Raw genomic sequence first — 25,703 nt, forward strand, 5'->3', positions numbered from 1 at the left:
GGTGATACATATCAAGATCCATAGTTTTCATCCTAAATAATCCATTCCCTTTAGTTATAAATATTCATCCATCAAGTAGAAACTGCCAAATAGCAGACGCCACCAAGTCCCCCCCATGTGGCTTTCCAACCTTCGCCATGCCGTCGTTGAACATGGCATCATCAAAAACGTTCTGCACATGTCTCGTCTGAATTATTTGTCTCATAGTAAATTCATCAAACTCTGGGTGCGCCTGGAGCGACAGAATGCTTCCCTTTTTGTAAAGTCCTTGAATCGGACAGCTCGGGCTGCTCCCGAGATTAACCAACCCCTTTGGTACCTCTAGAACGGCGTCCTTGTGCATTTGATGCAGTGACTAATTTTAAAATTAGCATTTTTCAAACATGTTCCAAAGGTAACACTTCAGTACCAGGCTTGAAGTTCCGAAGAGCTGGCGGCCATGGCTGTTCAGATCAATCGTGTTTACCGATACCTCCCATCCTCCGTGGCTCACGCCGACCGCGGCGCCCATCGCACGTCCGATTATCTGGTGCCCAAAACAGATGCCGACGAGTGGCTTCTGGTGCGTGGTGAGAATGTCTTTGACGCGGTCAACTAGCCGGACGATCCACGCGTCGTCCTCGAAAGCTGTGTGCTCTGTTCCGCCATGTGGTCAGAGCCATGTCGAACGTCATTTCCTCCTTCGACTGTTCACTAAGTACTCACTGCTTCCCGACAGCAATATCGCGTCTACTTCACGAATATCTGGAAACGAGCTGGACCCAACGACATCCCACTTTGAGACACGGAGCTGGATGTCGCCGGCCGCTGGGCCACCTCTTTCCAGTCCCTTGGTGAGCAGCTCCTTGAAGATGTCGCCATACGTGCCGCGAGAGGTAACGACTGTGTCGACTGGGGTGTCGCACTCCAGAACAGCAATGTGGTATACGCCCATTTTGATGATTGATTTTGACGTTCAATAGATTTATTAAAAGTTTTCATTTCTTGACCAGGGCAGTCATATCTGTAGAGCGTTTTAGTATTCAATTAACCGCCCACCCTCCTATCCACCATTCATTCCCAATAATGTTCCAGTGTCGCTCATTCAAAGGGCAAGCAGCAGATGATTTGGCGGCAAACACCCTGATTGGTAAAATTATAAAAAAATTAGCCGCTGTAAGTGGAGGGCGGCTCCATGATCGTAAGACCGCGCGGACCGCGTCTCGATGGGTCCCAGTTCTGGCGCAGCTCCGGGTGGGCCTTCAGCTAGGTCGAAACGGCTCCATGTAAGAGGATTCCAATAAGCACAACGTAGTTTATAATGCAGATTCCGGGTTGAAATATAATGACTGTATCCGCAACTGTTTCTAATCTTCCACCTTTCTCTTAAAAGATAGCTACATATCTCTTTTTTTGTCTCTGGCCATACTGCGTCTCCCAGCGCCAAAATACAGGTTATCCACCATGACACTCCTAACGCTGGACAACATCGCCGACTCCTTGAAAAATGACCTCAAAGTCAAAGTCGCCGGCGTCGACTCGTCAGGTATCCTCCGTGGCAAAGTAATGTCAAAAGACAAATTCCTCTCAACCGTCGAATCCGGCTTTGGGTTCAGCTCTGCCGTCTTTGGCTGGGACATGCACGACGCCCTATACGCCGATCCCGCAAGCTCGGCCATGGCATCGGAGAATGGAGGTTATTCCGATTTTATTGCTGTTGCAGACTTGTCGTCATTTCGAAGGTTGCCCTGGGAGGAAAACATCCCGTTCTTTTTGTTGCGCTTCACTGTCAACGATAAGCCGGTGGTTGCCTGTCCGCGAAGTATGCTTGCGGGCATCACGCAGAAGCTCGCGCAGAATAATATTAAAGCGCTAGCAGGCGGTATGATTCCCGATTCCGCATGACTAATTATAGGGCATGGAAGGACTACTTGTAAGAGTAAGTGCTGACAGCCATACAGTGGAACTGGAATTCTTCAACTTTCAGACCCCAACCGAGGATGGATACGGTGTAGGCGGTAGCAGGCCGGATGTTGCGGGATTCCTAGCAAAGAATGCTCCAGGAGCTCTACGGCCAATCACCCAAGGCATGTTCGGTTACAGCATGACCCGTCCAACTGCGTCCAAGAAGTACTTTTATGACATCTTCAACACATGCGTGTCGGTTGGCTGCGATCTAGAGATTCAGCACACGGAGAGTGGGCCCGGCGTCTATGAGGCGGTTTGTGACCCCCCCCTTCTCCCTCCCTCCCCCAGCCTTTAATACTCGTGAGGCTGGGGCTGACAACGACCATAGGCTTTAGCTGTGAAGGAAGTCTCAGAAATGGCTGATCGTGTCAGTTTGTTTAAGTAAGTGGCCGTCTTCCAGCTCAGAGAGAACCTGGCTAATTGAAAAAGGCTTACAACCAAATCAATTGCCATGGACCACAACATCACGCCCTGCTTCATGGCTAAGCCCTTATATGGATGGCCCGGAAGCTCGGGGCATATCCACATGTCGCTTACCGATGCAGACGGTAAAAACCTATTTGCCAGGGAGACGCGTGATGACTCGGCGCGCTGGAGAGATATCGCCAGCTTCTCCGATATGGGACGTCACTTCCTGGCTGGTATCCTCGATGCTCTCCCAGATATCATGCCCCTCCTCGCACCCAACATAAACTCGTACAAACGCTTCGTCGAGAACTGTTGGGTCCCAGTTAGGTTGAACTGGGGCCTCGAGGACCGCCTTGTATCTGTGCGTCTCATTGCGCCCCCCGTGTGCAAGGCAGCGGCTACGCGCATGGAGATTCGAATCCCCGGCGCCGACCTGCACCCGCACTATGCCCTGTCTGCCTTGCTTAAGGCGGGAATGCGCGGTGTAGAGAAGAAGCTGGACATTTCGGTGCCTCCCGCATCGGCGAGGAGCAATGAGGAGGCGGCTCTGTTACCTAACACGCTTGACGAAGCGACAAGGCGATTCAAGGCTCCGGGGAGCGTGGCAAGAGAGATTTTTGGTGATACATTCGTGGAATTTTACGCAGCATCGAGCGAGCATGAACTGAGGCTCTGGAGAGAAGCGATAACGGACTGGTAAGTTAAATGTTTCTTTCACGACATATTGTGATGGTGACACTGACATTATCATCTAGGGAACTAAAACGGTATATTGAGACAGCATAACGTAATGCGACAGTTGACTTTGTACAAGAATATAAAAACATTTGACTTACAATAGACAAGGACAACTTTCTTCTCTGTCATGAGTTCAAAGGCTCACGTCAAAGTGTAGCCTAATGCAAATGCAAATTTCTAATTTGAACATTTATTAAATCACCTCTTAATATCTTCCTTTTACATTTGCCTTAGAAACTAATGAATCGTTATGCATAACGTAGTTCAGGGGCGTGTCGCCTACTAAAACACCAAAACGCGTCAAACCATCAATAGTTCACAATGCCACAACTAACACAAGCCTAATCCTTTAATTAGAGGGTAGCATAGTGTAATATCTTAACTATTTTATAAGGATGTTTAAATCTAAAGTTAAATCGTATGTTTCTAGGCTTATTAAGAAGAACAAACCTTAAGCTATTATTATCTATATGATATATTACCCCTTTAAAACAAATGCATCTAAATAGGAGAGCTAGGTAGACTTACTACTAAAGTTAATAGGATATAACTAATTTCCTAGCTAACTACAGACGGCTATTAGTGCAATATATAAGCTTGCATCATAGCAGATCTAGATTCTAGGAGTGCTCGTAGTTCCGTGTGCTCTTTTTAAGTCTCTTAATAGGAAATGCGAAGCTAATTACATAGCTAGAGTAGAGTTAAGTGTAGAAGGAGGGCGTAAGATGGCATTATAGTTGAGTAAGGTCATAGACTCGTTCATCATAGCGCAGACAAACATCTGAGGTATAAAGCCATGTACTAATTACAATAACCTCGTGGATGTATAGGCGTACATATAGTCAGTACTGTCGTCTATGTCGTTAGAGGATTTTATTTTTATTGCCATTAGTTAAGAATTGACGGTCAATAATATCTTGCAGCTGCTTAGTTACTCTTTCTTAAGTACTATTATCCTAGTGTGCGGCCTTTCGTGTTGCTAAACTTGGAGCGAGGTATGAGCGAAAGGATTGTCGTGCGTATAGATGCTAGTGAGATTGTTCATTAGGTACAAGAAGAGAGGAAGGTACTTTAGTTTATTCAACGTGATGTTGAGAGACTAGAGAATATATTAAAATTACCTACAAAACGTCATTTGTGCGTTCGATTAAACTATTAATTGACTTACTTCAAGGTTACAGAGATCTAAGACTTCTTCTAGCAGAATTGAAATAGCATTTTGTGCTAGATGTAATATCTTCAAGGATCGAACAGAACAGATCTAAAAATATGTCAACGGATGAATCAAATACATTATTCTTCCAGAGACATCACAAACGAAAAGTACCGTCAAAACTGAACAAAACAAACAAAACTGCGGAATATAGCCTAGAAGAACGAAAGGTAAGAAGAGCCCTGCATAGTTAAAATCCCGCTGACTGATTCTAGAGCAGCAATGTGCATCGTCATATGGGCCAACAAAGATCAGTTCAAGGAAGAAAGGACGAGAGTTGATGGAAAGCGGAGAAAATTTCGCAACGTATGGCAACGATTGACAACAAAATCTTCTTCCAGACGAGACCACCTGCCTCTAGGATATGCAGAATTGGCCTCTGGCCCCAACCACCAAGTTAGACCAATCTTTTTGAGGCGTAGATCTTTCACGCCAAGTGTGGAAGAGGTTGATACCTGTCTAGCCGAGTCAATTAAAGGCGTGGCATGACTTTGAGAGGGGGTGTGAGCTGTATGCAGCAAGGCTATTCTAAATCTGTAGACATTATTGGCAATTTAGATCACAACGAAGTAATGCTCATTGTTTGTAGTTATTTGAATAGCGGCTAGCTAGACCCATCTCTTGCAATCAGGGCGGAAAGCAACGGACTTGGCACCCTCATTAGCCAATCCGTACTTTGGCGTTAAGCATATCAAAACCTGTGCACGCATCGATATCTGTTATATTCTACATCAGCTGTGTCCCATGGCCACTCAGGATTCTCGCTACAACGGAAGGGACGTTACACCCTGTACGTTTAAGCAGACTCTCATTCCATACTGTTTCTCATTCAAATATGTGCTAAGAGCTTTCTACAAACGGCATATTTTGTTCTAACTATAAAGACTGGTAATCTGCTCGTCTTCGCACCCTTAGAGACGAGATGAAGTTAATCAGCGATGCAAGGCATATATGTCTGTCGCACGTGTTTTATTCTCAGGACGGAAACGCTGTAACTTGCAGCAGTCAAAAGCAAAAATGGCAAAATGGCAAAATAAAAAAACACACAACACTGGGTATTCGCTGGTAGTCACCCACCCAACTACTTAAATCCACCGATCTGAAAGGGGTAGTTGGGATTGCATGTCTTCATACCAGGCTGATATGTGAGTTTTGGATTTTCGGCATCCGGAACTCGCTGCTCGATCCAAGGGAAGCTGAAAGGAAAAAGGGGTAGGTTTGACTGCTTCATACTCGGCTGATGTGTGAGTGTTGAATATTCGGTATCCGAAATTCGGTGTCTGATCTAGGGCAAGCTGGCGGGTACAAGTATAGACTTAGGATTTAGCAAGAGGCTATGTGCATGAGTGTGAGTATATCTTGGGCCCGATCATGCAGACACTAGTAGCTAGATGATATATTTCCGGACCGAAGAGCAGAATATGAGAATGCGAGTTTACAGCTGGGATTTGGGATTTACTCCGAGGCCATGTCTCCAACTGCATCTCTGCCTCCGCCTCCGAGCATGCGGGTGTTGACCGATATCCTATCTCCAGCCAGCTAGGGAGCGCAGGATCTGGGAGTCGAGTACTCCCACTCACCTACACTAAAACCAACCCCAAAGCTGTGCGTCTGCACCTGTATTACACATCACCATCCCTAGGACACGGTCACTAGCCGCCACAATCCTACTTATAGTACAGCAAACCGGCTCTATGACAGGTGGTATTCAATAGGAATGCACCCAACCCGCCAGCAAGCTGAGGGTGTCCTCACAACCCAGCACCGATCAGGGAATGTGCAGCACATATGGTAAGTATTGCGAATTTGTGCGTGGGTGGCGCCTGCGCTATGTGTTTGTCTCCCCATCCAACAAAGCGGCAAGGGAGCGGCTGCCGCTGCGACGCAAGGGGCCGAAGCATGCATGATGGGTGTAGAATGGTGTTGGTGGAACGGGAGCCGGAGGGGAGATGGAGTTCTGTGGGAGTAGCGAAGGCTAAAGGCGTCCATCAAAGGAGGAGAGGAGGGAGGGATAGATAGGGGAATGGGATGAAGAATGCGGGATGGGAGAAAAAGGGGAAAGGGTAGGGATTGAAAAAGGAGAAAGGACAGGGAGTGTAGGGGGTGAAGTACAGGGAATAAAAGGAAGTGTGAAGGGTGCTGTGGTACTTGTGCTGCCCAAAAGACCGAAGAAATACTGTCACAACAGCCGCCTGTGTTTGCAGGGGCAATGATTGAAATGAAGGTGCTCAGTCACTAAGAGCTGCAACTAACATGATTGTTACCCATAAATAGAGCCCAAGAGATAAATTCTACTAGCGTAAATCGTTGATATCAATTCTCAGCCAAGGCAGTGTTCGGTAGTCGACGGAGGAGAAAGGGGATTCGGCATGGGCTGTGAGAGTACCATGGTAAGACGATGCATCAACCCAACCGCACCTTCTTGCCGCGACGTCCCAATCGAGGCACAACACCGAGCCCAACATCCTATCCAAACCAACCCCCAACACCTCGAGCAAGAGCGATCCAAAAATAACCCCGATACCACATCTTATCATTATCCACGATCCCGCGGTACACCTCGCGCCATCTTATCGCCCCCCGATCTCGCCGTTCCTCCAGCCGCCCGATACGACCCCGGGATCCAGTTCCCGGAGCCCGATCTCAACCCCCCTAAGATCTAATCCCCTAGATCGACAGATACACACACCCCACGCGCCAGCCCGCCCGTGCACTATCTGCGATCGCGCGGGTGCGCGGGCGGCTCGTGTCGCATCTCATCGTCAGTGGCCTATCGCTTCGAACACTATGTCATCCCACCCGTCCGTCTCACATATCACCTCGCATCATCGACGGGGCATCCATCACTCAACGCGGGGAATGACGCGCAAACCATACTATTAGCCCACAATGTTGCAGATCCTTATGTTGAGCGGCGCGGTGCATGCCGTTGGAGCGAAGGAGTGATACGCATCGGCAGGAGATTGGCGCCGTGAGCAGCGGGTGATTGATGGGTGATGGGTGGTCGGGCTAACATGGATGTGGGCGCGCGGTTGGGAGGGCGGTTGGAGGAGGGATGAAATGGATGGGGGGTGGGAAAAATTGGAGGATGGGTGGAGGAATGGGGGTACTCCTGGAAGGGAGTCACGGGATGTTTTGTCTCTCATCTTGCTGATTTTGATGCGCAATGGCTGTGACAGCCGGGGGGGGGGGGAGGTCTTCACCTAGCCGTCTTGTGAAAAGTCCCTCTCTCATGACTGGGAGCCGGGGAAAGTTCTTCATCTTGCTGTTTTGTCAAAGATTTCTCTCTCATATGATCACTGCATCTTCCAGTTCCCCTGCTTGCAAACTATCATTTTATTTATTTATAGCCGCCGGCTGTTAACCCCCAAACAAGCGACGGTGTTTGCTTCCAGGCCATACCTTGCTTCCGGGGACTGAGTGTTATACCGCCTATTATGCACGGGCATTTTCTTCTCGGACGCTCGGGCGGCATGGGTAGGTAAATGTACGTGATCCGGTACAGGAGCGGGAGCGGTACAGCAGCGATGTGGTGGGCCGCGGGATGTATAGATGGGGCCAGGGAGACAATGGCCGAGCACGGCATATCGGAGATGGGAAGAGGCAGACCCTACTTTGTGCTCAGGGCAGTTGAGTACAACTAATATAAGCGGCAACTCTACTTGTGCCTTGGATGTGCTGTACGAGGAAAGTACGAGGATAGATGACAGACCGTCGGAGCACACCACATTCACAGCATTTCCAAGTGGACGTGAAAGCGGGAAAATTGGGAGGGTGTGGTGTCATTGACAACAAAGCACCGCACCAGCACAATGAGTTACCGACCGGGACTGCGATCCTTCGCCGGGGCTCACCCTGCGTTGATCTTCGAGCACAGTCCGCTATCACAGTGGAAGTGCAGAGCGCCCTTGAGAAACCCCCAAACACCCCCGCGGCCTCCGAGGAGGACGGCACGGCAAGGAACCGCACTCCACGCGAGGAATGGAATAAGCAAGGAAGCGATATGGAAGGAGGGAGGAGGAGAAACGTCGTTGTTTCCTCGTGGCAAGGGCGAGCGACAAATGATAACGAGCTCTCTACGATGATAGCGCCTCGGTCACCGCCTCAAATCACCCCGTCACCGTCACCGTCTCAGTCTGTGACAGTTGTCTCCACATCAGTTCCTCATCAATACTCGAGTAGCATCGCCTGAGTTGGCGGTGACGGCGATGTGATGCGCCTCATTGTGCTGCGTGACGACAAAGTGTGACGGTATGTGATGAGAGGACTCGGTCGAGTGTGATGGGATGTGAAGGGAAGGGATGAGATGGAGAAAGTACACCAGTTCCACGCCATGCACCGGCGTACATCGAAGTACATCTCCCTCCATCCCCGTCGCATCCCCTCCCTCGTCCCCTCCCGTACCCCACTCCCCGCACCCATCACCAACCAGCGCACAGCTGTTGGCGCCTTACCAGCCCCCCCTTGCTATCGCTGCCCATCCCTATAGGGTCCTCTGCTTAAATCACAACGGAAAATGCAAAAATGCTAAAAAGGAATTATCTTATTGGCTGACAAGTGTGCTATTTCTCTACAGAGGTGCTTTAGCGATGGGAACCTCAGAGCGGGGCGGGAGCTGCAGTTCCCGCCCCCCGCTGCACCCCCGCTGCGCTCTCCGTCCCCTGCAGGCGTTGCTGGGGTGTGAGCCTGTCGTGTGTGCGCCAAGACAACCAAGAAACGCCTGGTTAAGAGGTTGTTGGCGAATGAAGACGCTGAAGGACCTGTGCATAGAGATGCGCTAAAGACGTTATGGCTTGATATGGCTGGGAATGGCTGGTTGTAGAGTCGAGATGAACGTCACCTTTCATCTTATACCCAATCAGGGTGCCTATAGGCCAATTCACACCCAGCCTCACCTTGCTTCGTCTGAACCCTGATATTCACCCTCACTGGCTACCCAACGAAGTAGTCCAAGTGTACTCAGACCAGCCAGACCACCTAGACCAGACCAAACCTACCAAACTTTCTGAACCAGCCAAAGCCACCACAGGAGGCCGTCCCAACAGTGCGAAGCCCCCATGAGAATGTCGAATTACCGATGCTGGCCACCACAGCCAGTGGTGATCGCCATATGCCCTCTGATCTTTATTTAGAGCATCACGCTGCGAGGTCATATTGCCTGCGTTGCCTCAAGTGGCAAGCTCCGGCTCTATTTACCGTGCGTGAGACGGGGACAATACCAACTGTGGCTACTGTAGGTATCTGTGCACTCTATACTGTGGTCGAGTATAATGCTTACTCGACTCTTCACTGGGTCGTACAAGCACAGGTGGTAATCTATGTGAGGAATAGTCCGTGGGGTGGCAGGAATACACTGGTCATCGTCCACAGGGACTGGCCGTACACAGTGTCTGAGGTGCTGTGCGGAGCGTCACTCACGTCCAGGAACACAACGCCCCCCTTATTCCTCTCGTGCAACTCCAAAAGATTGCGGATTGAGGGCCTGAGCAGATTCTTCTTCTTGCCCTGGTCTGGCTCCATCATCACACAAGTATTGACGCCTCAATATGCCATAATATGCACAGTCCAGGGCATAGCTGGCCATACTGGGAGAAATATTGAGGGGAGGGGGTTAGGTACTTGGAGGTACACGCCCACACATCGCCCCCATGCTCCCCCCACCCTTGTCACCTATGCGGATGCGGTCCGGCTCATCTCTATCGACGAGTAGCAGCCCGCTACGGGTGCGTGCTCCCTGTATGCCTGTCAATCGCATCGAAGAGCTTGCCACTAACAACACAGAGCACACTGCTGTAGCCGCTCTGCTCAGACCGCGATGTCGAGAGCACCCGTTGCGACGAGCCACTCGCTCCGTCGTCAGCGACCGGCGTCCCAATATCCCCCAGCAAGGCATAACGTACAGTGCTCCAGCCAGTACCGTACCATACGAGATCTACGCTTTGCTCCGACTCGCGAGAAGCGCCCTGCTTTGGGCGACTGCAATCTAACCAGCCACCGAAGTGGAAGGCCCATCCCGGCCGCACACTGGTCGTGGTCCGCCGTTGGCTCTTAGTGGCTACTGCGGCGACGGCTTTCTCATCCTCGGGCTCTTCAACGTTCTGCGATTCTCGCAAGACTCACCAGCACAGAAGCAACAACTTCTCACCACCCTCCAAACACCACCTTTACAACGCAGACGACTCTCTGCAACGCTTTAATTTACCAACTACCTCTATCTGCAGCCAGCGCATGAGTTCGACGCCTGGCAATAACTCCATGTGACGACTGACAGAGGCGGGCGACCACATCCAAAGCCCTGTCACTGCAGGACAAGTCGCACAACAAGCGAGGCGGCCAGAAGACCGGGCACCACCGTGAGTTCCCTCCTCCTCCTCGCCGCTCCCTCGCCATCCCCAGCGACAGCGACCTCTGCAAACCTCCCAGTGTCGGCCCTCACCACCCCGCACCGGCTAACCCGCCGTCGCAGACCCGCCCGCACGCTTCCACCGTCGCCATGTCCTCCGGCGGGCAGCTCGCGCGCAACCGCGCGCTGTCGCTCGGATCGGGGCGCTCCTCCAAAGGCGGTCGCGCGGCCTCCATGGCCGACTTCAGCATGCCGGACTCCAAGCTGGCGCGCGATTTTGAGCCCAGCGACGCCACCGCCTCCATGTTCCTGTATGCGCAAGGGAACACGGTGGTTTGCGCTCACCACGATACGCTGACTATTGAGCGCCGCTTCTCGAGGCATAAAGAGGAGGTTCTGATATTGGCCGTGGATAATGTGTCTGAGAGGGGAGCAGGGAGGCTGGTTCTGAGCTATGATGCTGGGCAGACGGCCATTGTGTGGGATTTGATGACGGGCGATGAGGTGGCGAGATTTGCGTCGTACAATTCGCTATCTGTGGCTGCGTGGATGAGGAATGGGAATGTGGCGTTTGGTGGGTTTTATCTGTCTTTTGTCTTTGGGAAGATTGTGCTAATTCTAGGGCAGGAAATGCGCAAGGAAATGTGATACTATTCGAACCGTCGACGTCAGAACATATCTCGGCGAGGACGATAGACCAGGTTCCAATTACTGCGCTTGCACCATCGGCGGATTGTCGGACATATGCCATTGGGTTTGTAACCCGGATCGGTTCGGAGGGCAATGGCTAACTTTTTCACAGTTATCAAAATGGAAGCTTATTGATTGCTTCACTACAACCGCGATTTACCATACTACATAACTTAACTACCTCAAGAGCACCGTCTCCAATTGTCACCCTTGCGTGGCACGCATCCTCCTCGCGGCAAAAATCGGACATGCTGGCAACTCAGACCCACGATGGTGACCTGCGCGTCTGGAGCATCGCGAAGTCGCCTTCGAGTAATGACGCGGCCAAGGTCGTACGAGTTCTCAGGAGGAGTGAGAATTCTATACCGGGTCCGAACTGGCTCGCCTGGTCGAAAAACGGTCGCATTATCCAGTATTCCGAGGGGTAAGAAACCCTTTTTTTTTAATCACGCACCTGTATGCGCGCGCTAAAAAACAAGTTTGCTGACTTATGAAACAATAGAGAGACATCATCATGGGATGTTCGGACGAAGAATGTCACATATGAGACTGTACCTACTCTGGAACATGTGAAAGGTATCGCTATCTACGGACCAGGGGCTACCCTTTTCACCCTTGGACGGAGTAACACGGCGCAGCAGTTCGATCTCAAGTCGCCCCCTGTGCTAGTAGCCAATGTCCAGCACCCGGCAAATCTCTTACCCCCCTCTCCGCCTGTCTCCATCGAGGAGCAGCAGAAGGGCATAGTGGCGAGCTCAAGCTCCCTGTCGGAGATTCCAATCAATGTTGATGTCTCAGAGAGCGACGAGGATCACATGTCTCCGCTGGCAAGGATAGCGAGGGAGATGGACAAGCTGGAGGAGCGACAGCAGTACGGCCCTGACCGGAGTGGAACCCTGAGCCCCGCGTCGAGCGCCGCATCGTCGACGTCACGGTCCTCGGCAGGGTCTCGACCAGCCCGTCGACACGGCGGCTCCGTCTTATCCAAGGGCTATAGCGACCACACCCTCATGTCGCCAGGGTCCTCCCTCCACTCCCGCGAGCCCTCCATCCTCTCCAGCCGCGACAGCTACTCTGTCAGCAGCGTGAGCTCCTCGCAGATGTCCGGCCGGTCTCGCCCTCGCGCCTCTCGCCTACGCCAGGAGGTCCTCCGTAGCCCCGAAGACAAGATCGTCGTCGACCTTTTCAAGTTCACCAAGAGCCGTCTCAGCGACATCCCCTACGCACACCCACAGGTGCCCCAGAACAAGGGAATGTCTCACCACGAGCTGCGCCGCCAGATGCTCAATACGATCTTTGGGTGGAATGGTGAGGCGGATGATCTCGTTCGCGATGAGCTGAGTCGCCATCCGATGGGCTCCCCGAATCGGCTGCTGCTGACAAAGTGGCTGGGCGACATTGATACGGATATCATGGCCACGAGCTCGGAGTCTATGACTGCCAGTGATTGGATGTTGCTTGCGCTCAGTGGGATTGGTGGGCAAACGTCGCAGCAGAAGGTAGCGCGAGCATACGTTCAGCGGCTACTAGAAAAGGGTGATGTGCACACGGCAGCAACGATCATGATTGGAATGGGCGACCAGAACGATGCCATCGAGATCTACGTCTCGCACAAGTGCTATATGGAGGCGCTCATTCTTACGTGCATGGTGTACCCGGCTGATTGGGGTCGCCAGACTCAGTTACTCCGTAAATGGGGAGAGTGGGCCGTCCAGCATAGCCAGCAGCAGCTCGCCATCAGGTGTTTCTCGTGTACGGAAGAGTCGCCGGCTGAGTCGTCGTATGGGTCGCCCAACGCGCAATCCCTCACATTCTCACCGCTCAACTCGAGTATTCCTGAGATGCTGAGCCCACCACTATCACCACCAGGTGTAGTTCCGCGCGGCCCGCAGCGCAATATGGCCAAGACTGCGGCGCTGAAGCTCGTAACAACATTCGGGGAGAAAGGTTCAACCAAGTCCAAGTTCTTTGGCGGGGAGGACGAGAGGACGCCAATGGGTAATGTTGGGACTCCGATCGCAGAGTCAGCACTATCGCCCAGCGGCGACGCATCAACTGCATTTCTCCGTCCTAGACAGCAGAGCACCCTGAACACCCCGGCGTCAGCACGAACAGCTACACCCGGTGGATACCAGAGAAACCGATTGCCCTCCATCGGTGAGATGCCTACCGACGTAACGCCCATCATCAAGATGCCAACGGTCACCATGCCCACACCCCGCGACCAAACCGCCAACGACGCCATCGCCTACGCGCACGCACGCAAGTCTTCCCAACCCGAGACCATCCAGCTCAGTGCCACGACGTACCAGCCTACCTCGCGCGCTGCCACCGCGAGCCCCATGATGCAGCGCATGGTACGCACCGCGAATCCGCTGCCATCGCCCTCCCCGGACAACTTCACGGAGATCAAGAAAGAGAGCCGCGCGCGGAACGGGTCGAGGGGACGCAAACCCGATGGATTGCAGATTCAGTGGCCACCGATGGAGTCGATTATCACAGGGGATTATATGACGACGCCTGAGTTGTCGGGGCCAAGTAGACGCGCGACGCCCTCAGCGAGGTCGGTTACAGGGTCGGTGAGCTCGGCGGGAGCATCGGCACGCAGCTATAAGAGCCATGGCAGGGCTGGGGATGCGAGCCCTATGACAGGACGCAGTTTGGACCCTTATATCAGCAGCTTAGATTCCGCCACTCACTACGCCAAGCAGAAGGCCAAGCAGGAGCGCCAGGCGAGCCGTGACAAGAAGTCTCGCGGTCGTAGCAGCAGTGCCACGGGCAAGGGGCGCGATGCTTCGCTCGAGCGCGGAAGGAGTGGAGTGCGTTACATCAAGCCCGCCAAGCGCTCGCCGACCTCGCCAGTTCCCATGTCACCTGAGGATTTGCGCGATCTAGGCGCTATCGGTTTCGGTGATGAGCCAGACTCGTACTCCGTAACGTCCAGCAGGCAGAAAGGCCGCGATGGGAGCCAAGCCACCGCACGCCCAGGATCAAAATCCTCAAGCCGCATCCGTAGAATGTCTCCCGAACCCCTCAAGTTCACTGACAGTCGCCCGGGAAGCAGACTTGCAAACAGACAGGCAAGCCGCCGCGCGAGCCCCGACGCCAGCCTGAATGGGCGGGATGGTCGGGGAAGGAGCAAGGCCCGCGATGGGTCTCTGATGAGGTCTCCATCGTCGCCGCTGCCGATGTCGTCGGAGGCTGCGAAATACCGCCGCGATGAAGACGATATGGATGATACCAGGTCAGCGTTCTCGAATAGAGAGCGCCAACGCTCTCGCCAGCGTAGTGCTTCGCGCCAACGTGAGCGGGCGTCGAGTCGTCAACCATCGCCAAGAAGGGAACGTAGGGATAGATCGACGAGCCGCCATACGAATGGGCGTAGCAGCACGAAGCCGGAGGACCAACAGCGTCGTAGACTCCGCAGCGTATCGCACGCACGCGCCTCGTCGGATTTGAAGGTCGGTGACTTGTCGCAAATTAAGACGGAGCGCCAGCTCAAGAAGGAGGCCGCAGCGCGAGAACTTGAAGAGCGACGCCGCTCCCTAGCTCGCCGGCCCTCCGCACCACCCATCCTTCACCCAGAGCAGCTATCCCCGCCTTTGCCGCGACCAAACTCGCGCTCCGAGTTCCTGCGCAGCTCGACGTACCCGTCACCCCGTGACCTGCCACCGCGCAGTCAAACAGTCGATCCCGAGATGCAGCGCGGGTCACCCCGTGGGTCTCCGTACATGTATGGCCACAACCGCTCGCAGTCTACTGTGCACCAGTCGCCGACATCCGTCGCGATTGGGCTACCAGCCACGCCAAAGGCGATGCAGCACCCGAAATTCGACCCAGAAGGCAAGGACGTTCCGGACGTCCCACAGATTCCAGAGAGCTACTCGCCCATCCCACAACTCTCAATGGGCAGTCTCAACGCCATGGCCTACGCTCCGGTTGAGGACTATGCGCCACTCCCACAAACTACATTTGCCCCTCTCCCAAAAACTACCTACCAAGCTGGCCCCCGCCACATCCCCCCGCGCAGCATGTCCGCCCCCATCCCCGAGGAACCAATCTCCCCGCGCGCTCTCCCCTCCGCACTCCCTACTCACCCGGCTTTCCACGCCGCCCTACCCCCCTCCGCACGCCGCCTCAACAACCCCTTACAAGACTATCGCGCTTCCAATGCCCCGGCAGCCCGCAAGGTAAACCCTAGCACCGACGCCACCCCAGGGACTCTCGGGTACGGCACTTACGGTATGGGCGGGATCGACGCCGCATTGCACTCTGGCCCGGGGTCTAACAACATGATCCCCCCTCCGCCTCCACCACCTCCCGCGCCACCGATCCTCAGGGAGTTGATGCATCTTGCGCAACCCCCTCCTCCACCGCCAGCGCCACTTTACCGCTACGGCGCAGCGGCGGACACGAATTCCCTCGTTTCGGGGGTAAGCCTAACGAGTTCGGGGAGCGGAGTTATTGAGATCGTGATGGACGATGAGGATGCCTCACCAGAGCACTCGCCGAAGCACTCTCCGAAGCACTCGCCGAAGCATATCCCTCACTCCCACCAGCACCCGCCTCCACCACCGCCACCTCCTGCTCCTCCAGCACCGGCGGCAGCGATGCAGCAAGTGCCCCAGCCAGGGGGCCCACCGGTGTCCATGATGCGCCACTCCGTAGCTCAGTCCCTCGATGGACCTGCGCGGGGCCACAACCGCGGTAGATCGGGAAATGATAACTCCCTCAGTGGCCGCATCCGCAGTGCCACCGAGCGCATGCGCAGCGCGTCCCGTGGCAGGAATGGGCAGAATGAAAAGAATGGGAGGACAATGAGTCCACCGATGGAGGTGAGTCCGTATGAGAGCTTGGCGCCCCAGGCGTGGGAGGGGCCGGGAGGTGGACAGGGGAGAAAGATGAGTTTGGGTGCGCAGGGAGGAGAGAGGATGATGGGTTTGGGCACGCCGGGTGGAGAGAGGAAGATGAGCGATGGTGGGATACAGGGGGAGAGGCGGGTGGAGAGGCACCCGAGGGAGGTGGCGTCGAGTATGATGGAGGGGGGAATGATTTAGGTGCAAGGCACAAATGAGCCGCCACGCATCGACCGAATCTCCGTCGGTCCGCCAACCAGTCCCTCAATTTTATCCGCGCCGCATAGCTCGATCGATCGGATCATTCGTACATACTTCTTCTCAGCGAGCGACGGGTTATTTTTGATACCTTTTTTCTTCACTCACCCCAGCCTTTGAGCACAGGGGTGACGAACGACATTTATGACATATACCTTCTTGGAGATGGAGAGTTTATAGAGCGGGTGGGTTGGTGATTGTACCTTTTTTTTTTTGAGCGACAGGAGTGAAATCGATGGACAAAAGCACGCACAAGTTCAAGGACGAGGCAAGGCAGAGTCAGAGTCATTGGGATTGGATAGGAGGCGAAGGGAAATGGGGGAATTTATATATCGTTACAGGGGACTGCCTCACGGCAAAGAAGACTTCTTCTGGGGGGTGTTTACAGTTGGGGCTTTTCTTTGCTGGTGGATGATGGGATTTATTTTGGTAGGAATGGGGGAGTATAGTAGCGTAGTGTGATTAGTTGCTAATTTGAGGCGTTTTTTTGTGAACTGTTGTGTTGTTAGTGTGATATGATGTCTTCGAAGGGTTGAACGGCCCTTTGGTAGTTGATACCTTGCTACTCTAACCCCCACCGAAATTTACAAGGCAAGGCCAGAAAAGTATATAATCAGGTTGAGAACTAAAGCTAGCTATATGTTATTTCGATAAGCATATCTAGAAGCTTCATAAACATCATAAAAAATTGATTGTTAGTTTCCGTTACCGCAACCGCCTCACAGATGTCGTGATAGAGGCACGTGGGGTGGGGTGCTGTGGCTAATCTCCACCAGGAGCCAAGCCAAGACGAAGGAACGGAACGATAACGACTGGCTATGTGACTGGTAAAACTCAGTCTCTCAACGCTTTGTTAGGCAAAATTCTTTGCCTACAGCGATTGTCTCAATATGTCGTCCTCCATATTGCTGACGCTGCGGAAGGCCGGTCAGCATCTCGGTGTTGACCCATCCAAGATGGCAGGCCCGGTGCGAGAGATGCTTTACCGGAACTGGTACCTGGGGTTCACGTGTTTTGGAGGACCGGCAGTTCATTTTCAAATCGTGAGAATTCTACTGTCAATCTGTAATTCATATGAGCCGAGCTGATGCGAGTGTAGTTTCGGGATTTATTCGTGGACAAGTATCAATGGATCGATGATCAGATGGTGAGGAGTCTCGTCGCAAACGCCCCTATTTATCAGCTGACCTAACGCTCTCATAGTATAAGGAGATGTTTTCGTTGTGTCAGGCTCTGCCAGGACCGGGGAGCACGAAGATGATCTATGCCATAAATCTCATACATGGTGGGTTTATAGCCGGCATTCTCTCATTCTTCGTCTGGAGGTATGGATACATATTGAATGCGGTTGCCAAAGAGCAAGGCTGACAAGCTCCAGTCTTCCCGGTGCCATTGCTGCATACGGTCTCGCAATAGGTGTGAGCAAGATTAATGATACACTGCCAGCGCCAGTATACGCCCTCCTCTCCGGTTTGAACGCTGCCACTGTTGGGATTATCGCTCTCGCAGCTGTGCAGCTCTCCCAGAAAGCCATCACTGACAAGTTAACGAGGATATTGGTATTCCTGGGCGGCAGCGCGGGAATGCTATATAATGCGCTCTGGTACTTCCCCGTCTTGATGATTCTGGGGGGATGCGCGACTATTTTCTGGGATTATAGATGGGGACACACAGCTGTCAAGGCTGTCAAAGCAGGTGTCTTTGGACCACGGGATCAGTCAAATGTTGACAACGAGGAACAGCAAGTTAGCGACCAGGTGGAGCTACAGGACATTTCGCAGTCCCGCCATGATTCAATCAAGGACTCCTCGACATTGCGCAGAGCGCCAGGAAGAACGTCACTGGCGGAATCCTCTCCAGAGAACATACAAGACCAACCCACAGAAGACGATACCGCGCGCACCGTCCCCGCAAACCTAGAATTTCGCGTCTTCTCCTGGAAACTCGGTGCACTCATCACCGCCCTCTTCTTCACCACTTTCATCGCCATCATGGTCCTCCGCGGCACCCTCACTTCTCCTCCCATCGGTTTCAGCCTCTTCTCCAACCTCTACCTCGCCGGCACCATCATCTTCGGCGGCGGACCCGTCGTCATTCCTCTCCTACGCGAATACGTTGTCGCCGAGGGCTGGGTTTCCCCCCGCGACTTCCTCCTTGGCCTTGCCATCTGCCAGGCCTTCCCGGGGCCAAACTTCAACTTCGCCGTCTATCTCGGTGCGCTCGCCGTGGCGGCGCATATGAACCCCGCTGCGGGCGCCGTCCTCGGGTACGTGGCGATATTTACCCCGGGAATCGTGTTGCATACGGGCACCATGGGATTATGGAAGGTGCTCCGTGGCTATCGATGGTTCACGTCGGGGCTGAGGGGCGTGAATGCCGTGGCGGTGGGACTCGTCTATACGGCGGTTTATAGGTTGTGGGAGCAGGGGTTTTTGAGCGAGAAGTTTACGTCGGGGTCGTCGCTGGGGTTGGATCCGTGGTGGGTGGTTGTGACGGCGACGTCTTTTGTGGGGGGTAGGTGGTTTAATGTGTCGCCTCCAGTGGCTATTATCTTAGGAGGAGTTATGGGGATGGTTTGGTATGGTGTGGTATCTTCATAGGTTGTCGCTGGCAGGCGTGATGCCTTTACTGTTGCTGTGCAGTCAACATGTAGATTTGTATAGGATATGATAGACTAGACATTGCTCTTTGAGTATGGGAAAAAATGCTGGGATATTCTGACAACCTTAGATATGCTGTGAAACGGGCTTAGATGTTCTACTTAAGGACCTCAAACTTCATGGATGCATTCCAGCCGACAAAGTAGGGTTTGGGAAGACCAAACAATCCCTCCTCATCGGCCTGTTGCATTTGATTCTGCATACAAAAATGAACAAGGAGCCTCTGGCAAAGCTTCTAGGACGGCCGAATGCCGCTGTCATCGCCGTTCAGTGTTGTTACTGTTGAGTGATCCTGTCGTCGACTGGTCCTGTCAACAACTGATATTGTCGCCGAGCAACCCAGCCCAGTGGTTTTGCTACTTAGTTATCTGCCGTTGGGAGAGACCATGCAAGCTAGCGATCTTTATCACTTTGTGCCACAGAAACTAGGCGGTCGCGTCAGTTATTTATGATTGTTGACATTCCAGTCTTTTTTCAGCAGAGTGTTTATATTTATAGTAGATGAAAATGAAGCCTTGGGTCTCGTATGTACAAACCACGGGAGGGCTCAACTGGGTGTGCCAAAGCAAGATGGCTTTTCTCGACTCTAAGGCTTCCTATGGCTGGTTTGGTAACTGTCGAAGACATGGGTCATGCTCGATATTCACATTTTAACTCCCACAACGCCCTGGCTGTTATGTCCCTATTGGCGATAGCGATTGGATAACGATGTAGAACTGGAAGGGAGCAGACATAGCAAGTATTAAACCAAAAAATATACTGAGTTTTCGAATGTAAAAGGTAATGTTAATAGTGTCTCACTGTTCGTCTCGTCCTTCAGAATATGAGGTTAAGCCCGCAAGTATGACATGTATGGATCTTGTTATATGTATATATACCGGTCTAGTTCTCCAATAATCAAAATAGGCACTTTGGCGGAGTGGTTAACGCGATGCCCTGCTATCTACATCACGTGGAAGTCAGGCATTTCCTTCGGGAGCGAGTGTTCGAATCACTCAGGTGTCGTATTTTTTATATTTTTTTTTGTCATTTATTCCGAGCGTTTAATTGCACGGAGGTCATCGGATGTTCTTCGGACAAGCTTTCTGCCAATCCAGAGCTCGTTTGGATGTTGCAAGCTTGTGGTGTTCGTGTTGTCGTTGACATGGTGTTTGTGCGGGGTAATATAGTAGGATTGTAATTGCTCAGAACGCGATGTTCGGATATCAGCAACTCTCGCCCATCTATTGAATACGGTAAGTCGTTTGATTATTTTCGATTTCTAAATAACATACAGGACAAATGAAGCATTCAATAACTAGTTTGTGGCATACCCTTTGTTGAATCCTGTGGCCGTTACTTATGTGCAGCATTCCCATGCGGTCTTACAGCGGGGCTAGGCTCCTACTCTGACATCCCTCATGAGTGAGGCTGATGAAGGTTTCTGACGCAGTCACTCACGATCATTAGTCACTCACAATCATTGCATCTAGCCCAGTCACTTATAACCATCACACCTAACCCAGTTACTCACATTCATCACATCCAGCCCAGTCGCTCACACTCGTCCCATCCAACCCAGTCACTCCCAAAGCCAACATGAGTTCCAAACACCCACCCCCATCCCTCACGCCCTCAAATCTCAAACAGCCCCCCCTCGCCTTCCTGCGCTTCACAGGCTCTTCCTACCCCCTCCACCTCACCCGCGTCCTCCCCCTCCTCGGCAGCGACCCCCGAGCGTACTATCTCAACACGCCTCTCACCAGCCCCGCGCCCATCATCAGCGCCTCACCCTTCGTTCCGCACTCTCTAATCGCCCACCTCATGCGTCGCAAGAACGATAGCGCACTCGCTATCAAGTTCGCCCCCGGCCGGAAGGGCGTAATCACCAATATGGAGGGGGTGCTGCACACTTTCGTCACGCCGCTTGTGGTGGCGTTGATGCATGGGGATTATCGCTACCTGGGCGGTCACTATGTGGAGGAGTTCCCGTTGGTGGATGGAAGACAGTCGGCGAGGAGGGTGGTGGTTAGTGCGGCGGTGCAGATGGATTTTGAGTTTAATAGTGTGATGATGGAGGCCTGTCGGGTGGAGGTTGGGGAGGTCGTAGGGCGGGAGTTGGGGCCTGACTGGAGGATTTTGGGAGATCAGGATAAGTGGGAGAGGAGGGGGTTGGAGAAGTACGAGGATGGGCTTAAGAGCCACTTGGTGGCTAACCTGGTGACTTCGAAGAAGCTACCCCCTTATAAGGTGGTTAAGGATAAGGCTCTCAGCGATGCGGCAACGATTGAGTTCCTCGAGCGCCATATTCGAGATGGGTATTCGTCGCCAGTGGATTTCCACAATGTGTTTGCAGTGGTTGGGTCTCCGAAGAAGACTGTCGTTTCGCTGGAGTTTCTCTACAATACGGCTGTGCACCAGCTCCGAAATGAGTTATCCGCCCTAGAAGTCGCCTGCCCTCAAGGCTATATTTACACCTCTGACCCGCCATCTATCTTCGTCCAGGCCCTCGGAGGGGCAAAGATCGTTAATAGACTCCAGTTCGCCGCTCTCAAGCATCTGGCATCTACGAGCAAGTATGAGAAGTTTGTCAATATGAAGTGCTTTGCGTTCAACGACTACTCTGATAACGGTGCGATTGAGCTGCTGAAAGAGGCACTACGGACTCAGCGCCACGTTATTGTGTTACCGAAGGCGAAGCTGTTTAGGGGTCCAAAGGGCCGGTATGAACCTGGAGAGGAACTGGAAGACGGGTTACTGGTAGTGCATAATAACAGCGATGCCTTTGGTCAGAACATTGAGACTGAGTTCGCGACGGGGAGCTTGGATGGGGCGATTGGGGCGTCGACTAGTGCTGCTGCGTCGTTGATGAGGGACCGAAAGGACCTGCTGGATTGGGTTTTGTGAGACGGACGGATGGACAGTGATACTTTAGTTTTTGAGGGTGTTTTCATCGGAGGTTCGGTTTTAAAGCGTCGTTAGGGATTTGTTTTTAAGGTTGTGCTTTGTTCTGCCACTATCTATCACTTGATGCGTGCGGTTGAGACACGAGGAGGTGGTCTAGCCAATGGAGGACCCTCGTTGACATTTTGGCTGGGTTTATGGGTTTAGGGACTATTCATATGACATAGACGCTTAGTTACTGTTCTTTTTGCGTTCTCATCACAACTACTCATAGAGATCAGCGAGTAGAGAGTCATCTAAGTTGTGCTTATTCGGTGATGGAAACTACCTGATTCATTTAGCAGATACTGGCTGAATATCGTTGGATGTTAGTTGACGGTCAGCCGCGATTACTCAGCATACCCAAATATCGTATTGAACAGGTTCCATTTATTGTTTGTAGAGTGTTTGTAGTGTTTGTAGAGATATACCGTTATAGAGCCGTAGGATGGCGTGGCTGGTACGTAGATTCCTAGATTCTTCCTACTCCACACTATCGAATTCACCCTATTCGTACGTATTGTACGTATGTCTATGTATGTATCTCTGCAGAGACCCCATACTCCGTACAAATTTATCACCAAAACTCCAAACTCCAAACTCCGACCTATCGTACCTGTATTACCCATTGCCACTGGACTCGTAATGATACATATTGTACCATAATCTCAAAATAGCGACACAGTTAACTGGCTGGGAAATGTCAGCGCTGTCCTCCGTATTTCTCCCCCCCAATCCATCTCCTCTGCGCCACCTTGGAATACATATCCGCCCCACCCGCCTTCCCCAGCGCCGGGACCAAGAAGCCGGGGCCTGATTATCAACCAACCATCCTCCCCATTGAAACATAACGAACGACGACCAACCCACCGAAAATCCCCTCTCCAACCTCACCACCACCATAGAGTAACGCAGCATTCAACTCAGCTGCAGATACTCTTTGGTGATGACCGCCCTCCTACACTTCAACACGTCGACACCGGGGTCTCCACCGAACGAGAAGCGGACCTTCTCTGGCCTCCCCATGTCCTCAAGCAAGAGCGACAAGACGGCCGACAAGAACGTCAACGGCAACAGCCACTTTCCGACTAAACTCAAGAACTTCTTTCGCATCAATTCGCTGGGGTCTGACAAGACCGAAGGCGTCAAAGATGCCCCGAAGCAGGAAGGCAAGAGTTTCCGCCAGTCCAAGTTCTTCAGCGGACGCAATCGATCAGCGACCGTTGCGAGCGAGGGCCACCCGCTGGACGATGGCGTCAGCCCCACAGCCCATGCGAACCCTTACTTTCAACACCAGGGCATGCCAAACTTCAGACATCACAATGAGGGATCCGTACCGAGTAGTCCGACTGGCACGCCTGCGTTACACATAAGTGCTGCATCGGGAGCGAACGATCAGGCCACAGCTGCGGGGAAAGAGGAGTTGGCGAGGAAATTGAGGAGGGTTGCCAGTGCGCCGAATGCGCAGGGACTGTTCTCAAAAGGCAAGGGGAGTGCAGAGAGGCCGAATACAGCGGAGTTGGGCAAGGAGCCGATTCACGGACTGGGAATTGAGGGTAAATCGGCTGTCAATCTTGCCGTACCGGGTGCCGATGAGCTGGGGGAGTTGCAGCCACCAAGGGCTCCGGCTGCTTTCAGGAGGACGTATAGTTCCAACTCGATCAAGGTGCGGGATGTGGAGGTTTCACCGAGCAGTTTCGATAAAATCAAATTGATTGGGAAAGGAGATGTGGGGAAGGTTTACCTGGTGAGGGAGAAGAAGAGCTCGAGACTCTATGCGATGAAGGGTATGTGCCTCTATATGATCGATCTGATACACTTCTAACACCTGGCAGTCTTGAGCAAGAAGGAAATGATCAAGAGGAATAAGATCAAGAGAGCTCTTGCCGAGCAAGAGATTCTTGCAACGAGCAACCATCCGTTTATCGTCACGCTATACCATTCTTTCCAGTCCGAGGATCACTTATACTTGTGCATGGAATATTGCAGTGGTGGAGAGTTCTTTAGAGCATTACAGACCCGCCCTGGAAAGTGTATACCAGAAGATGATGCCAGGTTTTATGCTGCAGAAGTTACAGCTGCGTTGGAGTACCTACATCTGATGGGCTTCATCTACAGAGATCTGAAGCCAGAAAGTAAGCATTTCATCTACAGTTAAACGCGAGAGCTATATTAACCAATTACAGACATCTTGCTGCATCAGTCAGGCCACATTATGTTGTCAGATTTCGATCTATCAAAACAGTCGGACCCAGGAGGAAAACCGACTATGATTATTGGCCGTAACGGAACCAACACGAACTCCCTACCGACCATCGACACGAAATCCTGCATCGCGAATTTCCGAACTAACTCCTTTGTCGGCACCGAAGAGTACATAGCCCCCGAAGTCATCAAGGGATGCGGCCACACCAGCGCCGTCGACTGGTGGACCCTCGGCATCCTCGTTTACGAGATGTTATACGGCACCACGCCCTTCAAGGGCAAGAACCGCAACGCAACCTTCGCCAACATCCTGCGCGACGACGTCCCCTTCCCTGAAGGGTCCGGAAACCCCCAAATTTCCAAGTAAGTCCCTAATCCACCCCTTCCTACCTTCTACAACAATCCAACTAACCCCCCACCCCAGCCTCTGCAAATCCCTCATCCGCAAGCTCCTCATCAAAGACGAGAACCGCCGTCTCGGCGCCCGCGCCGGCGCCTCAGACGTCAAAACCCACCCCTTCTTCCGCACCACGCAATGGGCTCTTATCCGTCACATGAAGCCCCCCATGATCCCGCACCAAGGGCGCGCGATCGACACCGTCAACTTCCGCAACGTCAAGGAATCCGAGAGCGTCGATATCACAGGACGCAATCAGGATGCGCTGGGCGCGAATGGGCTGCCGAAGGGCGTGCCCCTTGATTCCGGACTGTCGACGCCGGGCAAGGATGTCGTGGATCCGTTTGAGGAGTTTAATAGCGTTACGCTGCATCATGATGAGGAGGTTGGGCAGCATGTAGATTTGAATAACGGGAGATATGATGGGAGGGACTAGAAACTCGCATCTTTTGTCTGCTTCGACTAGATTGCAGTTGTAGGGCCCTTGGACCCTGCTACTACTACTACGATTATCCACCGACCTTCTGGGGGTTGCCGCACGCCCTGGGAGCCCTTCCGGATGACACAGGAGCACATTTCCAATGCCTGCCCCCTCACCACCACCACCCAGGGCACCAGCACCCCCTACATTCACTCCTTTCTCGCGTCATTTGGCATCATTCGATTTTATCACCCGGACCGGCGTCTCTCAATGGAATTAGACATCGCGTCGGTCATTTCTCTCCCTCTCACTCCTTCTCACTCCCTTACAATTTGTATTTTGGCGCGCAAAGGCCCGGGCTTGGTTTGGTGATTTCTTTTTTTTTTGTGTCTTGTTGCATTATGGCGTTTTTTTTGTATTTGTTTTTTTGAGGGGGCGTGGCTTTGGTGGTTTTTTTCGTTGAGGATTGGGGGGGTTTGTTTGCGCTGTGCGGTTTTCTTGCGCGTGGTTTTTTGGTGGTGCTTGGTGGGTGGGGGGTGGGGGGTGGCTTGTCTGAGTAGATAGGCGGGTGAGGGGGAAGTTGGGGGGTGAAAAGTTGAGAGAGAAAGGGAAGGGGAGGGGATGAGAGGTGGGATGAGAGATGTG

General features: G+C 52.7%; 7 protein-coding genes across 7 annotated transcripts; 6 read left to right on the top strand and 1 right to left on the bottom strand.

The window, feature by feature from the left end:
• Nucleotides 1-39: 39 nt before the first annotated feature.
• On the bottom strand, nt 40-1,999 carry VE01_03690 (uncharacterized protein). The gene is made up of 3 exons (XM_018273175.2): nt 706-1,999; nt 410-636; nt 40-355 (listed from the first exon to the last, which is right to left on the bottom strand). The coding sequence occupies exons 1-3, from the start codon at nt 932-934 to the stop codon at nt 65-67; spliced, it is 747 nt and encodes a 248-aa protein (XP_018131893.1). The 5' UTR covers nt 935-1,999; the 3' UTR covers nt 40-64.
• On the top strand, nt 1,255-3,293 carry VE01_03691 (uncharacterized protein). The gene is made up of 5 exons (XM_018273176.2): nt 1,255-1,861; nt 1,941-2,200; nt 2,276-2,328; nt 2,377-3,051; nt 3,111-3,293. Exons 1-5 carry the CDS (start codon nt 1,444-1,446, stop codon nt 3,139-3,141), a joined length of 1,437 nt encoding a protein of 478 aa, XP_018131892.1. The 5' UTR covers nt 1,255-1,443; the 3' UTR covers nt 3,142-3,293.
• Nucleotides 3,294-7,915: 4,622 nt separating this feature from the next.
• VE01_10766 (uncharacterized protein) lies at nt 7,916-8,764 on the top strand. Its single transcript, XM_059464218.1, has one exon. The coding sequence runs from the start codon at nt 8,010-8,012 to the stop codon at nt 8,496-8,498; it is 489 nt and encodes a 162-aa protein (XP_059320201.1). The 5' UTR covers nt 7,916-8,009; the 3' UTR covers nt 8,499-8,764.
• Nucleotides 8,765-9,513: 749 nt separating this feature from the next.
• On the top strand, nt 9,514-16,934 carry VE01_03692 (uncharacterized protein). Its single transcript, XM_018273177.2, has 5 exons — nt 9,514-10,659; nt 10,773-11,223; nt 11,277-11,403; nt 11,452-11,763; nt 11,842-16,934. Exons 2-5 carry the CDS (start codon nt 10,800-10,802, stop codon nt 16,394-16,396), a joined length of 5,418 nt encoding a protein of 1,805 aa, XP_018131895.1. The 5' UTR covers nt 9,514-10,659; nt 10,773-10,799; the 3' UTR covers nt 16,397-16,934.
• Nucleotides 16,935-17,163: 229 nt separating this feature from the next.
• Nucleotides 17,164-19,164, top strand: VE01_03693 (uncharacterized protein). The gene is made up of 4 exons (XM_018273178.2): nt 17,164-17,496; nt 17,553-17,600; nt 17,657-17,778; nt 17,832-19,164. Exons 1-4 carry the CDS (start codon nt 17,344-17,346, stop codon nt 19,051-19,053), a joined length of 1,545 nt encoding a protein of 514 aa, XP_018131894.1. The 5' UTR covers nt 17,164-17,343; the 3' UTR covers nt 19,054-19,164.
• An 871-nt stretch (nt 19,165-20,035) lies between these two features.
• On the top strand, nt 20,036-22,419 carry VE01_03695 (uncharacterized protein). Its single transcript, XM_018273179.2, has 2 exons — nt 20,036-20,348; nt 20,563-22,419. Exon 2 carries the CDS (start codon nt 20,692-20,694, stop codon nt 21,997-21,999), a length of 1,308 nt encoding a protein of 435 aa, XP_018131889.1. The 5' UTR covers nt 20,036-20,348; nt 20,563-20,691; the 3' UTR covers nt 22,000-22,419.
• Nucleotides 22,420-22,837: 418 nt separating this feature from the next.
• Nucleotides 22,838-25,580, top strand: NRC2 (serine/threonine protein kinase, AGC). Its single transcript, XM_018273180.2, has 4 exons — nt 22,838-23,822; nt 23,871-24,170; nt 24,222-24,603; nt 24,665-25,580. The coding sequence occupies exons 1-4, from the start codon at nt 22,982-22,984 to the stop codon at nt 25,071-25,073; spliced, it is 1,932 nt and encodes a 643-aa protein (XP_018131891.1). The 5' UTR covers nt 22,838-22,981; the 3' UTR covers nt 25,074-25,580.
• Nucleotides 25,581-25,703: the final 123 nt, after the last annotated feature.

This window comes from Pseudogymnoascus verrucosus (assembly GCF_001662655.1).
Source record: "Pseudogymnoascus verrucosus strain UAMH 10579 unplaced genomic scaffold scaffold_13, whole genome shotgun sequence".
Classification (NCBI taxonomy): Eukaryota; Fungi; Ascomycota; class Leotiomycetes; order Thelebolales; family Thelebolaceae; genus Pseudogymnoascus; species Pseudogymnoascus verrucosus.

Bases quoted from the DNA above. Each gene is read 5' to 3' on its own strand.
- VE01_03690 (XM_018273175.2), bottom strand. From the start codon at position 934: ATGGGCGTATACCACATTGCTGTTCTGGAGTGCGACACCCCAGTCGAC. The intron at 637-705 runs GTGAGTACTTAG...ATGGCGGAACAG, and splicing joins GATATTGCTGTCGGGAAGCA to AGCACACAGCTTTCGAGGAC. The intron at 356-409 runs GTACTGAAGTGT...TTTTAAAATTAG, and splicing joins TCTTCGGAACTTCAAGCCTG to TCACTGCATCAAATGCACAA.
- VE01_10766 (XM_059464218.1), top strand. From the start codon at position 8,010: ATGACAGACCGTCGGAGCACACCACATTCACAGCATTTCCAAGTGGAC.
- VE01_03693 (XM_018273178.2), top strand. From the start codon at position 17,344: ATGTCGTCCTCCATATTGCTGACGCTGCGGAAGGCCGGTCAGCATCTC. The intron at 17,601-17,656 runs GTGAGGAGTCTC...ACGCTCTCATAG, and splicing joins AATGGATCGATGATCAGATG to TATAAGGAGATGTTTTCGTT. The intron at 17,779-17,831 runs GTATGGATACAT...GACAAGCTCCAG, and splicing joins CTCTCATTCTTCGTCTGGAG to TCTTCCCGGTGCCATTGCTG.
- VE01_03692 (XM_018273177.2), top strand. From the start codon at position 10,800: ATGTCCTCCGGCGGGCAGCTCGCGCGCAACCGCGCGCTGTCGCTCGGA. The intron at 11,404-11,451 runs GTTTGTAACCCG...ACTTTTTCACAG, and splicing joins TGTCGGACATATGCCATTGG to TTATCAAAATGGAAGCTTAT. The intron at 11,764-11,841 runs GTAAGAAACCCT...ATGAAACAATAG, and splicing joins ATTATCCAGTATTCCGAGGG to AGAGACATCATCATGGGATG.
- VE01_03695 (XM_018273179.2), top strand. From the start codon at position 20,692: ATGAGTTCCAAACACCCACCCCCATCCCTCACGCCCTCAAATCTCAAA.
- NRC2 (XM_018273180.2), top strand. From the start codon at position 22,982: ATGACCGCCCTCCTACACTTCAACACGTCGACACCGGGGTCTCCACCG. The intron at 23,823-23,870 runs GTATGTGCCTCT...AACACCTGGCAG, and splicing joins GAGACTCTATGCGATGAAGG to TCTTGAGCAAGAAGGAAATG. The intron at 24,604-24,664 runs GTAAGTCCCTAA...CCCCCACCCCAG, and splicing joins GGAAACCCCCAAATTTCCAA to CCTCTGCAAATCCCTCATCC.
- VE01_03691 (XM_018273176.2), top strand. From the start codon at position 1,444: ATGACACTCCTAACGCTGGACAACATCGCCGACTCCTTGAAAAATGAC. The intron at 1,862-1,940 runs GTATGATTCCCG...ACAGCCATACAG, and splicing joins TATTAAAGCGCTAGCAGGCG to TGGAACTGGAATTCTTCAAC. The intron at 2,329-2,376 runs GTAAGTGGCCGT...TAATTGAAAAAG, and splicing joins GATCGTGTCAGTTTGTTTAA to GCTTACAACCAAATCAATTG.